This window comes from Austrofundulus limnaeus, unplaced genomic scaffold, assembly GCF_001266775.1.
Source record: "Austrofundulus limnaeus strain Quisiro unplaced genomic scaffold, Austrofundulus_limnaeus-1.0 Scaffold357, whole genome shotgun sequence".
NCBI classification, from domain to species: Eukaryota; Metazoa; Chordata; class Actinopteri; order Cyprinodontiformes; family Rivulidae; genus Austrofundulus; species Austrofundulus limnaeus.
The window spans coordinates 453948-466899 of NW_013952759.1; the positions used below are offsets into that span (position 1 = coordinate 453948).

Below are 12952 nucleotides of genomic sequence, written 5' to 3' on the forward strand. Positions count from 1 at the left end.
TACCACAGCTTGGAACGCTGTTGCATTCAGGTAACGTAGTAAAACTGTTTGTAATCGCGAAACATGAGGCACTCAAAAGCGTTAGTGCAGCCATAAAAATATAAACCTCTTCTTGGAAACTACTGAATTAGTGCCCCAAATTCTTCATTTTGTTACTTGTAAGTAACGGGAGTTGTTAAATGTTCGTGAATCGAAGGAGTAGAGACTTCTTGAATCAGTATTGCAATGGCCGAGGGGACGTGAAAGCAGCACYGGTCCTGGCTGGACAGCAGGATGGCGTGGACACAAGATAAACAATCCCCTTCTTATAGGACTCTGTGGACCTGTAAACACTAACGCTGCCAGTCAGGGTAATGCTACACGCTGTGGACACACGTACCGTGGCTGACAGAACATGTCCCAATTGATGAAAAGTTAAATATAGACAGTAGTGTCCGCTAAGAGGTGAGTTTGGTCCAAGTTGTAGCAAGAAAACTTATCAGAAGCTAGCTAGCAGAAGCTAGCATGAGCTAGTAGTTTCACAGCAGCTCATGTTTTATGACATTTAAAAGCACACCATGTTAGCTTCTGAATATATGAAAATGCTGGATAAGTTAACTCGAAGTGTTTAATTAGTGTGGGTCCAATTGGACACAGTTTATGAAGCTAATGATAGATAAAACTACGATTCAGTGTTTGCTAATAGTTTGCCAGCTCACTTGTTGCATGCTCCCAATAACACAACACTGCAAATTTCCCCACTCTTATCTTATCTTATCTTATCTTATCTTATCTTATCTTATCTTATCTTATCTCATTTATTTAAGAATATAGAGAATAAATTAAGAAATATCTTACTTGGCTGAATTACAAACTTGACTATAAACTTAAATTGTTGCTCTGAGAGGAGCAGTTCTTAAATCATTTGTGCTTTCACCTTGCTGGAAACATTTCATTACTTCTAACTGAACCATATTTCCTATTTCTCTCACACCTTCYATTGCTTCACCTCTGCAGATGTAATGAATGCATGATGCATGTCTGCTAACCACCCCGCTGTCACACACCTGCACTTTTAAACTGATGCTCTTCAGAAATGAACTCACCCCTCTTTGCATGTTGTGCTGTGGTTGCTGCATGATGAGGGGAGGCAGGGGTAACTTTCTGGCGCTGTCGTCCAAGAGATCGTGCCAGGAACAGACGGACTACGAGCAGGAGTTAAAGAGGCTGCAGGCTGATTTGGAGGCAGAGAGGATCCAAACGCTGTGGGCCCGGGGGCAGCTTGGTGCCGAACTCCGGCGCCTACGAGAAGAGGCAGAGCAGAACCATGAGAGGGCCGTGAGGGAGCTGGCAGCCAAGCGAGGGGGCCACAAGGACAGAGACGGACACAGATGTCTCCTAGCTAAAGAGGGGAAACATAAAGACAGCAGGCAAGACACTAACGTTGTGTCCAGGGGGGAAAGCACTTTGTCTGGCTGTGGAAAACCAAAGCTAGAGCAGTTGCTGCAGACGCTGTATGAGGAGATAAATGTTGAACAGGTAGCTCGTAAACAACATCACAGGCAGGAATTTGAGCTTGAAAAGGCCATCTTCCTCTACCGCCTCCTGGAGGCCCATGGGAGACTGTTAGAGGGGACTCAGGGARACAGACCCCCCTGTAATAAAATCAAAAACCTCTCAGAGAAACCAGTTTGGGACAACAGCATCAATCCCTGTCAGAGAACACCTCAGGTTACCTGCTCCAGAACCCCTCTGAGATCCCAGCKTGATTCCCTGTCAGCCGAACAGGATCAGGAGGAGCAGCCATCAGATGGGGACCGTTTGACTGCTGGAGGCACCTGTCGGGTCAGCCCTCTGAAAACCTGCCACCCTCAGAGGACCCTCCATGCAGGTGGGCACGACCAGCYGTCCAGCTGGGCCGAGTCTTCAGCTGAGTCAGCAAGAACAATGAAGGTGAGCTGATTTGCATTTTTATGAGCCTTTTTTTTTCAAAAAGACTGACCAGAAAACAAACTGCAGACATTTTCTGTAAATCTTCTAACATTATTTTTAAGATTTAGGAAACACTGAATTGTTTTGGAGTGATAGATTATCTTTTAATGTAGACAGCATAGCACTATATAACAAGTACATTTCAGTTTTTAAATGAGCTTTTTCTCTAGTTGATAGTCTGAACTGACAGATAAATAATGTGATAACTTTTATTCTTAATAAGACGTTTAAGGGCTGTATGTGATTTATTTTTATTCTMATAAATCGTTTGTTTGCTTGTCACTCAATTTTATAAAATCAGAGATTTATTTCCACATCTGTAGCAATGTTCATCCTGCTGCTCRTGCTGCTTGTATGAAGTAATATTGTGTTGCTCTTAAACTCACAGCCAGTCCGAACAGCTAAGACCATTGATGCCATCTTTAAACAGATCCAGTCAGTTTCTCATCAGGTATTTATATGGAATAATATAATGACAAGCACAGCTAGTGGCAGCAGCAGATAGCTGTAGCACAGTTACGATGAAAACATTTTGTGCTGAAATATAACTTGGACGCCTGGGTGTACCCTCTGTATTCTGAGGGGATTATTCTGTGGAAAATCTATAAAAATCCCAAAACTTAAACTGCGATTGGGTAAAAAAAATCCATCATTTTCAAATTTGACAGGTTTTCATTGTGAAATATGTCTAATTTTTAGATCTCCAATACATAGTTCCTATGTGACGTAACATTTGTGGGCGGGACTTACTCGTCGCCATCTTTCAAGGCAGGCAGTAGTCACGGCCTTGTTATTGTTGAGATCCCTGACGTTTTTTTTTGTTGTATTTTTTAAAGATTTTACTGCCTTTTTTTTTTGTTTTTCACTCAAAATGGTTGTTTCATGTTGGCTGAATGGCTGTTCCAACCGTGCAGACGGTTTGACTAAGCGCAGTTTTCAGATCTTAAGTGTCCTCTTGCATGCTTTTTCTAAATTTATTAAACAAAAACAAAATACATTCAAAACATAAAACAAAATGAGAGCAAAACGAGAAAAATAAAAAATACATACACATATATATTAAAATGAATTGAATTAAAATAAAGTGAAATGAAAGGTAGCAGAAGAAGAAAAAATCTTATAATATCTGCCCTCATTTCCAAATATAACATTAAATTCCACAAATTCAAATCCTCATGTTCGGATTATTTCTCAGTTTTTTGCTGACAAAACTTTGGATAGGACAGTAAAAAGGGTGCTTGAATACATTATTAACCTTTATCACATCCCTAGTTAAAAGTGTTCAAACTTTGTGTTCAGRTTGTGCCTCTCATCTTTGATTTGCCACAGTGATTTAGGGAACTTGCTGCTCTGCACAGTTCGACAGTAACATGTCAGTCCGGATGGGGGCTCTTGTTCTCCTGCCTCCTGAAGCCTCCCTCTGTTGCGGTGTCCTCGGTCTCTTGAACAGTCAACATCATTCCAGCGTCATCTCCATGGGAACCAGCTCGAGCCGCTTTAATGATTGGGTCCCCTCTCAAAGCTGCCTTTTTGTGATAGGATGAAGGAAGCAGTGCTCCCTGCCCCCCATCTCAGCATCGCTAAAAAAACCAAGACCGCAAAGGAAACCTGTTAGTTAGGCTGTTTTTTTTTCCCTCTGACACGTCTCCTTTTTGTGTTTTCGTTTCGATATAAATGAGCTGTTTCAGCGTTACGTAGGGTAAGAAGAGGACCTGCGTGTCTTGATTTTTCTGTTCACGTCAGAGCCCTGAGACAGAGGCGACGAGAAAACCAAATCCAGGCTTTTGTGATGCAGGGAGCGGGGCTATAAATGCTAATTTATCGTAAATGTAGGCAAGATGAAACATATTGCTACGGTGCAACAACAATCCAAGCCAAGGTTGAGAACACGGATCTGAGTGTCCTGATGTCTGCCAGCATCACTGCGTACTCAGAGTGCAGTCCAGAACAGCTCCTGCTTCCTTTTTCCATCACTGCTGTGACTCAAGCTGCACCCGGACACTTTTCTTTGCTTACATTACCAAATTTATTGAACTTGTGGTGATTACGATACCTTGTTTGGTTTTAGACACGTCACCTGGGATGTGACTAAAAAAACACCTGTCCTTAAGAGCTGTTGCAGAGGAAGACCATCTAAAACGAGGATGCAATGGCTCGGTCCAGTCTCGTTCGGACATGTGGATCCGGTCAGCTCTCTGTGACTTGAATACAGCGTGATGCATGACCTGTGCACTCAGCCCGAGCAGCCCCAACTGGCACTGGCCCACACAGAGATGGAGAACCGCGTGGAGGCGGAGGCTGTCGGGCATCAGCAGCAGGAGACCAGGGGGCCCACGATGGACCAGGATAAAATCCAGCACGAGGTTTTGGGAAAAGACGTCCCTTCCATAGATTTTACTGCGACGTCGCTGTTGGGAAAGAGGCACCACTCACTTTGTGCAAACCTCAGTGGGCTTGAAATAGAAGGGGCACMAAAGGTAAATATACAACATTTTAGCACCATTACTGTTGTGTTTTTAGACCTATAAAATACTATTTAGTATTTGACCAAAAAAGTATGGAGGTTTTCATTTTTAGAATAATAGGTGTAATAATGTGTTAAACGTTTCTTATTCAGAATTCACTACTGTCAACGCTGCAAACTGTCTTGCTCATTAACTGTTTGAAAGTCACAGAAATGTACCTGCAGGTGGAAATCTGTATTCTGCCACAGTGATGTTACCTTAATGTCAACTCCCTGTACTGTGCAAGACTCGATTCTGTGTGTAGCGTAGACAAAAGTTACTCCTCTACATGTTTTTTCATGAAACCACTGCCTTCGTTTGATGTTTTCTTAGTTGTGACAGGATTTTATTATCTTCACAATCCAAGTGCAGCCCAACTTGTTGTGTTTCCCACCACCACCGTTTTAATATCCTATCAGCAAAATCACAGTTTAACCCCTGATGAATGATTAACTGACAACCTGAGAGAAGCTCTGTAGCCACAGCTGGTTAGATGTGGCATGAAACGACCTATTAGAAGTAATTATGAAGCTATTTCACACCAAGCRTCAGCAGTTTGTGGGCTTGTCTGCAGGAGGCTGTCACTTGTAAATGATTGTTTTTGATTGGCTGTGAATTTCATATTTAAAAAGCAAAACTAAAAACACAATTTCAGCTCAGTGCTGGTGACTTTGTTAGTTGTGTTTTTGTGTGGCAGCCTGAARTGTTATTAGACAAACACCTCTGGCTCTGTTCAGACCATACTGACATCCATCCTGGTTGATTYRGTAATRATAACTCAGGAAACCTGAGCCTAACTTTAGGATTTATTAAAATCTTAAAAGWAGACAGAGTGTCAGCTTCACGGACAGAAACTGRAAGTTGGTTCCACAAGAGAGGAGCTTGATAACTGAAAGCTCTGCCTCCCATTCTACTTTTAGAAACTCCAGGAACCAAACCTGCAGTCTGAGAGCAAAGTGCTCTTTTAGGAAAATACGGAACAATATAGGGATGCACCAATATGAAAATTTCATATATATTTACCTATATTGCACAAACGCACAAATTATATTTTACATATACGCACAAACACACTTGGGTCTTTATTTGTTACCATAAATAAACTACCAGACCTCTGACATGGCTCCCTACTTATTCCTGGCTATGCAGCGTCAATATCACTATCATGATCAAACAGATGCAGCTCAACCAACCATCTCCCATCCCAAAACAGAAACACAAAGATAAAAAGTGGGAAAGCAATATTGGACGTTARTATCGGCCCAGTTTTAAATATCAGACTGATACCGATATTCTAAAAAATGACCAATATCGGCTGATATATCATGCATCCCTAGAACAATAAGATCTCTGATATAAGATGGAGCTTGGTTGTTGAGAGCTTTGTATGTTAAAAGTAAGATTTCAAATTCTATTCTGATTTTGACAGGGAGCCAGTGGAGAGAAGCTAAAACTTAAGAAATATGGTCTCCTAACTGTGTTTTTTTTACAGTGCAGCTTTCAAACATGGAAACAACATCTAGGACCTTGTTGTTTCACTCCTTTACTGAAACCTCCTAGCTGGTCCTGGATTAGCCTCTATGATTACWTTATAAAAAGGAGGCACTATGAGGTCCTTATTAAGTGTTTACTGGTTTGCATAYTGAACAAAACAGCAGTAGTGTGTGAGAGTTTAATTGATTTTTCTTGGCTATCAGTACCTGTGGCAACATCRTTTTCATTCCAGCTGCTTCCCAAAGTGGCGATAATCTTTATTACTGTCTGCAAGAATATTACATTAAAGGGACCTCAACCAGATGTGCTAATTATCCTCTGAATCAACTTAAAACTGAGKATCAAAGTGGATGCCAGTCTGGAAAGCAATAACTTCTGTGTAAGATATATTCATCCCGACACTGATCTTTACTACATGGTCTCATTTGTTAGTGGTTATGTGAGTGTGTGTTTTATTGGCCAGCCGTTATTGCTTGTAAATAATTGATCGGGGAGTGTGAGGGCGATCTCTGGAGCACCAGCTCCTCTTCGTCTCCTAGCTGAACCATCACMATGTGTCTGGCTGCCGTCTGGCTGCAGTGAGGCGTAGAGTCTCTGTGAAACAGGTCAAACTGCTGTGACTTTAACTGTGAATTTACTGGACTGCGTCGAACTTCCTCAACATTCAGACACCATACCATAGCAGGCCATGGTATTTGTAGTTTTAATACATTTTGTCTTGTCCTCAGCAAAACAATWAGTACAAAGAAAGAACAGGGTTTCCTTTTATACAAACCGTAGTTGTTTATAATGTCAAGAAAAAAGTAGATTCTYGTTAGAAACAAATTAAGTATGGTTGTTCCTACGGTCCTGAAGAATGTTAAAAATATAAACCTTAAAATTATCCACATGTACAGTGGAAAAACMAAGGTTCACTACAGTGTTTGAAATGCTTTGTTTAAGATGAAAATGTCTTTATTTAGTTTTGTTTGTTCTTAAAGGGATACATGTTGCGGATGACTGCCCATTTTGAGGCTTATTAGAAAAAAATGACACTAAAAGTAAAGTATAAAAAAGCTCATGTACTAAATAATACTTGCCATTAGGGAAAAATATACACATTTTTATTTTTCATCCATAGCATGTGGCGCTCACATGTTCAGCACATACTGTATGAGGGCAGGAGATTATTGTCAAAGGGTCCTTCTTTCAGCAGAATAAACTTGTGTGTCGGTGTCCAAACACATCGGTCGCACAACATGTTTAAAGGGGCAACATTATGTTTCCCAGGCATATATTGAAATTCTGTACAAATGTTGCAATTTTGGTCCCCAATCAAAYGAGCCTACCAGACGATATGCAACCTTAGTTGGAGTTTGATGAGAGTCGTGGGAGAAACAAATCACCTCTGCTTTGTTTAACTCCCTTTTATCTATTTTCTGCTGACACTGCAGTTAAATAGTTTGGTGACCGATCCTTCTGCTCAWCTTTTGCCTCTTTTGAAAAGACCGTCTCTGCAGGTCTGGCACTTTATGAAAATCCTWGGAAGCTCAAGGGCTTGCAACATTTTTTATTGCGTTGACTGCAATGATGAGGCAACAGCCCATGTATCGATTTTAGTTTTTAAGTCAATGTGGCAGCAGCGCGGTTATCAAACCCAAGCTACAACAAAAACGAAAACACTTTCTGTTGCTCCCATATTGATCATTTTCCTTACGTAAAATAACTACAAAACTGATGAATCAGTCTAATGCTTTTAAAGAATCTAAACCAGACAACTCATAAGATTAAAAGCTTTTGTTTTGAGTTATATACACGCTTTTTTTTCATACACCTAAAAAAAAAACTATTTGAAATGTGAATTTCTTGTGCCGCCTCATCCAGAAGACGTGTGTTTGATGGGTGGCAGGGTTAGATTGATGAATGCCTGGGGGAAGTAATGGGAAGTCCTGTGTTCCCTCTTTGTTCTCACTATGCTGGAACACACACACACACACACACACACACACACACACACACACACACACACACACACACACACACACACACTGTCAGTGTCAGGTACCCTGAGGAGATGAGTTGTGATGAAAATAGGAGGGGATTTAAGGGATTCCTCATGACTTATATATGAGGATCTGCTGTTAATGAAACAAGCATCAAACAGCTTTGTGCTTATTGTTTTATTTATTTTTATTTTTTTTAGCTTCTTTTCTCTTTAAACCATGTCGTCGTGTGATTATAAAATTATTATAGAAGGCCTGAAAAGGCTGTTTTGGAAATAACGAGCCACATTTAGAACATTTCTGAACTTTCCCTGCTCAGATAAATTCATGYACGGACAAGCTGCACCGTGTTAAATCATGACAAATGTGAGTCATAATAAAGTTTAAACAAAGCGTGTAGAAAAAGAGATTTATGTCTTAGAAGATGTCTGTGAAATCTAATTAGAAAGCCCCAGATGCATCAACAGCAGATGGTTTAATTGTATTTTATTCTTACTACATGGTTAATATTCAGACTATACTGTCCTCTGTGATTTGATACAGTAAGCATCTTTTTTTCTTCTTCACATCTTCAACAAAGACRTGCATATAGCTGTTCCTGAGTGGTTCACTTCTTGTCTGCGTCTTTTGTCTTGTAGCTCGTCTCCTCAGAGGTTTAGAGTGGGGGGATTTCTAGCTGTCTARTAAAAACGCTGATGTTGGCGTTTGTATGAAACCAGACATTTCCATATATTTTACAAAAGCTCGCCATGGATCTCAGACAAAAGAACAATCTGGTAATGCAGCCRTATGAATATGTAAGACCAAATTCAGGAAATTTTAACAATCTGCTTTATTTTTGCTTTGACCATTAAACCCCTTGATGTTTTTTTTAAATGACTTATAGTGTTAGTCTTATATTAAGTACACTAACATTTCTCCAGTAACGTGCTTATTATACTTACTGAGCAGTAAGAAACAGCTCAGGTGTTTAATTTCACAGCCACTGCACTGCATTAAATAAATGGAAACTTTGACACAATAAAACATTGTGCTAGTTTATTTTGTACAAAATATATTCTCTCTTCAATTAACAGATGCTCTGTGAGCTGTGACCATAACAAAAAAGAAGCTATAAAAAAATGATTTTTTTTTTCAATTTAGTCACTGCAGCCCACAATTTTTGATCTTTTTTTTGTAACTACAAATTTTGGATTTTCTGTATAAAAGATTGAAGTGTAAATTATATACAATTGCTGTAGTGATTAAATTTAAATTTCATATAATTGAAAAAGACCTTTTTTAKTTCAGTTAAAATTAATATTAAAGGGGCAGACAAACCCAGAACTGACTGCTCATCTTCTTGTCCAATCATTTTAGTGTCACGTTGGTATCAATGTATGTCATTATGGTTTTTAGTGGGGTTGGATAAAGAACCATATGAGAGCCTCGTAAATGGGCCCATTGCTCCTCGTATGAAGGACACAAGAAGATTTAGAACATTTAGACATATTGCATTTTCACAAGTATTCGAAACTTCTACAGCAACACTTAATATTGAGCTCAGGTACCTCCCTTTTCTTTTGATAGCTGTTGTAATGCACAACCCTGGGGTGACTCGTAGTGGAATTGCATTTGTTGTTCBGTGTTTGTTGTTGTTTTATATTTTAATTTGAAAAAATTGTAATGCTTTAGTCAATTTTTGTTATTTTATATTCTATTTAATATTATTTAGACCTGATTTGAACCTTATCAAACATCTTTGGATAGATGCAACCTGACCTGAGCTCGAGAGGATTTGCAATAAGGAATGACAGAATCCAGCTGTGAAAAGCTTGTGCTGCATCAACTCGTCTCATTAACAAATCTACTGAATTCTATTAAATAGTTTTTTCACTTTGTCWTTATAGGGTATTAACGGCAAAGGAGCCAAAGAGTTGTAGCGTCTCTGAAAACTTGCTGCATGTTTGTAATTCTGATGAAACTTTTTAAAAATCTTTTCTTGTGGAGCTCATCTGTTTTGTTACCTGATTCACCTGGTTATAATGGGGTCGGAGCTCCTCATGTCCTCATGTCTCAGTGTCCTTGGGCAGGAAATTGAACACAAAAGCGTTCCTGATGATTACTGTCATCAGTCATACTGCCTTTTGTGTGCAAATTTGTCTGCTTGCACATCAGGGTAATGGAAAAATGACAAAACTTTGTGCTTTGACAGTGTTTTCTCTGCCAGACTAGAAATATATTYCTTTAAAGTAGCTTATCCTTCTCAGGTCAGTAACAGATGTTGTTACTGAAATCATCTGTTGTGATGCAGTTTGTCTGTGCTTGGATTTACTTCCTGTTCAGCTTTATGCACAAGGAAAGCCATTGGCTCAACGTAATGCTTTATTAAAACGATCTAGTAGTTTATAAGGAGCCTTTGTCTTCCTGGCACACAGATCCATTGTGGTCAGAAACAAAACTTCAGTTCGTGTTTCTTTATGGTCATTTTAAATCTAGGCATGATAATTATTTAAAAATATATATATTCTATCATTTAACTTGGAAAATCAGACAATGAATAAATGAAATTCAATCTGCTTTTATCGACTGGAGTTTGTGATTGCTCTGAAAGCCAAATTAGTTTAAGAAATGGTTCAATTTGGTTTTAGTTTATACTTTTATTATTTTTTAATGGTATTTAGTATGTTTTTCCTATAAGTTATGAATAACAAATCAAAACATTACTGAAAACTATAAATCAATTAAACTATAAGAAGCCTTCCATATCTGGAAATGTTTGTTGACCTTTCAGTATCCACTGTGTAAATAAATGAGCTTTTTTTTTCCTTTTTCTTTTTTTTACAGAAACCTCTCAGTTAAATTCACGTTTACAGCTGACAGTTTTGAACAGTGTAGAGGGAGTTTAGGTGCTTTGGCTCGTCTGCTGCGGTCTTGGCTCAGGCTCTCCTGACAGACGTCTGTAGAGACCCCCACACTCCTGCTGAGGAGTTGCATCTGCAGGTTCATGTGAGAACTGAGTGAATACTAACACGCATCACCTGTTCATTTTTATTACTTGTTTGTTTTTGGCTGACAGAAAGGAAAAGACTTGCAAAAAAACCCAAAAAGCATCTTTTGCTTTAGAAAAAGCTGTGCGTGTTTTTCTTGGGGATTCCCAGGAACCAATTAATCAACATGGATGGACTTCAAAATCGTTACCAGTACAGAGGCAGAGGTGTCTGAGTTCACTCAGATTGATTAAACTTYAGAGGTGTCATTCTGAGAAGACAGGCTGCAGAGACAATCAGAGAGCAAATTAACCAGAAGTCTTTTTTTTAACCTTGAAACATTGTTTGCTGTGTTTGGTGCCTAGAGTTCCACTGTTACTTTACAGAAAAAAGACATCCAATCATTGCTGGGATTGCAAACTTTCACAGCGAATCAACACAGAGATCCTATATTAATGATAAAGTCAAAGTTTTAATAGTGTACCAGAGGTTTTTTATTTATGTTTTTCTGTGTTAACATTCTTAGCCAGGTCACTCTTGGAAAAGAGGTTTTAAATCTCACTGAGTTAGTTTCCTGGTTAAAAAAAGACATTGAGACGTTTACACATAGTGTTCAGTGCTGCTACTTTAATACAAAGTGTTGCAACAATATTGTTTTCTTGAACCAAGAGGGCAAATGTGGCTCGAGTGCAGAGATGGAGGTATCAGTCCAGATGAACAGTATAAGCTGCACTAGGCTTCAGTGGTCAGGAAAAGCCATTGTTTACGAAAATAGGATTTATTTGTCATAATTTGCCAAACAGCAAATTGGAGACTGTGAAAACATGAAAGAAGGTGCTACATGAACCCATCGTATTATAAACTGCCCCAGAAGAGTGTTGTTTTATGTTAGAGGTCCTCAATGAAAAGCAGCAGTATTCTGGGTGTTCTCCCTTTAGGTATATTCATATTGAAAATCAATTTAAAATCCAACTTGTAGGGAAACAAAATAGAAAATAAAAATGATCTTGCTGTTCATTTAATTTGAAATGTTGACTGTGTAACAGAGTGGCATTAAAAACCCATCAAATGCCATTAACAAGACTTTATCAAGATGACAGGATTTATACGGCACGCCGCCACAAGGATATTTGATCTGGTGATTATTTGTGCTGTTATTTTTGACAGTTATGGTTACTATTAAGTCCTGACATGATACACGCCACGTCTACTGTTTTATATGTTTAGATTGTATTTCTTTAAGTGAAACATTTGATCTGAAATTTTAAGATATAGTAGAAGTTCTCTTTATTTCTCCATGTCTGTGTGCAGAGCTCTTCATAAAYACATTAAAAACAACTAATGTGTTTTAATGAATAAAAGTCGTAATGTTATGCATATAACTACWGTTCCCTGAAGGAAAGGAACGAGGTACAACATCATGCCATCATGTATGGGAACCCACGCTCCTGCGTGTCCTGGCTGAAGCCACCTCTAATCACGCCTTTAGGCAGGTGACGTGATGACGACAGATGTCAGGCTCCACCTGCACATATATATATACTGTCGCATCACAGTCACTCCTTAGTTCGGTAACTGCTCTTCACTGAGCCCAGCTGTGTAGCAGGGCCACCATGTGTTGTACCTCGTTCCTTTCCTTCAGGGAACAGTAGTTATATGCATAACATTACGTTCCCTTTCAGTCAATTCACTCGGTACAGCATCATGTATGGGACATATATAAACGCCCCGCAGAGCAGCACCAAACTTGGGTCATATTAACATGCTAGTGCAGCGCATCAGACCCAGCGGAGAGCACAGAGTGAGCCACCGAAGGGGCTGTCACATCTAAGCGATAAAACTGAACAAACGTGTGCGGTGAAGACCAGCTGGCCGGAGCACAGATGTCACTCACAGGTACCCCTTTAAATAGGGCCCAGGACGCTGCTACACCCCTAGTGGAGTGAGCTCTCACACCAGATGGGACTGGGAGACCCCTGCTGCTGTAAGCTAAAGAGATAGCCTCCACAATCCAGTGGGAGAGTCTCTGTCT

The 12952-nt window shown here is 39.5% G+C and overlaps 1 protein-coding gene across 11 annotated transcripts in view; it reads left to right on the plus strand.

The window, feature by feature from the left end:
* The first annotated feature begins 260 nt into the window (after positions 1-260).
* Positions 261-12952, plus strand: part of tspoap1 (TSPO associated protein 1) — a 67060-nt gene continuing 54368 nt past the window's right edge. For 9 of the 11 annotated variants that reach the window (XM_014023090.1, XM_014023092.1, XM_014023096.1 and 6 more), the window contains exon 1: positions 261-1932. In XM_014023090.1, coding sequence (XP_013878544.1) covers positions 1006-1932 — 927 coding nt within the window. In that variant the 5' untranslated portion in view covers positions 261-1005. Of the gene's footprint in view, positions 1933-4039; positions 4449-12952 lie in introns of all 11 variants that reach the window. The other 2 variants (XM_014023094.1, XM_014023086.1) reach the window with 2 other exon arrangements.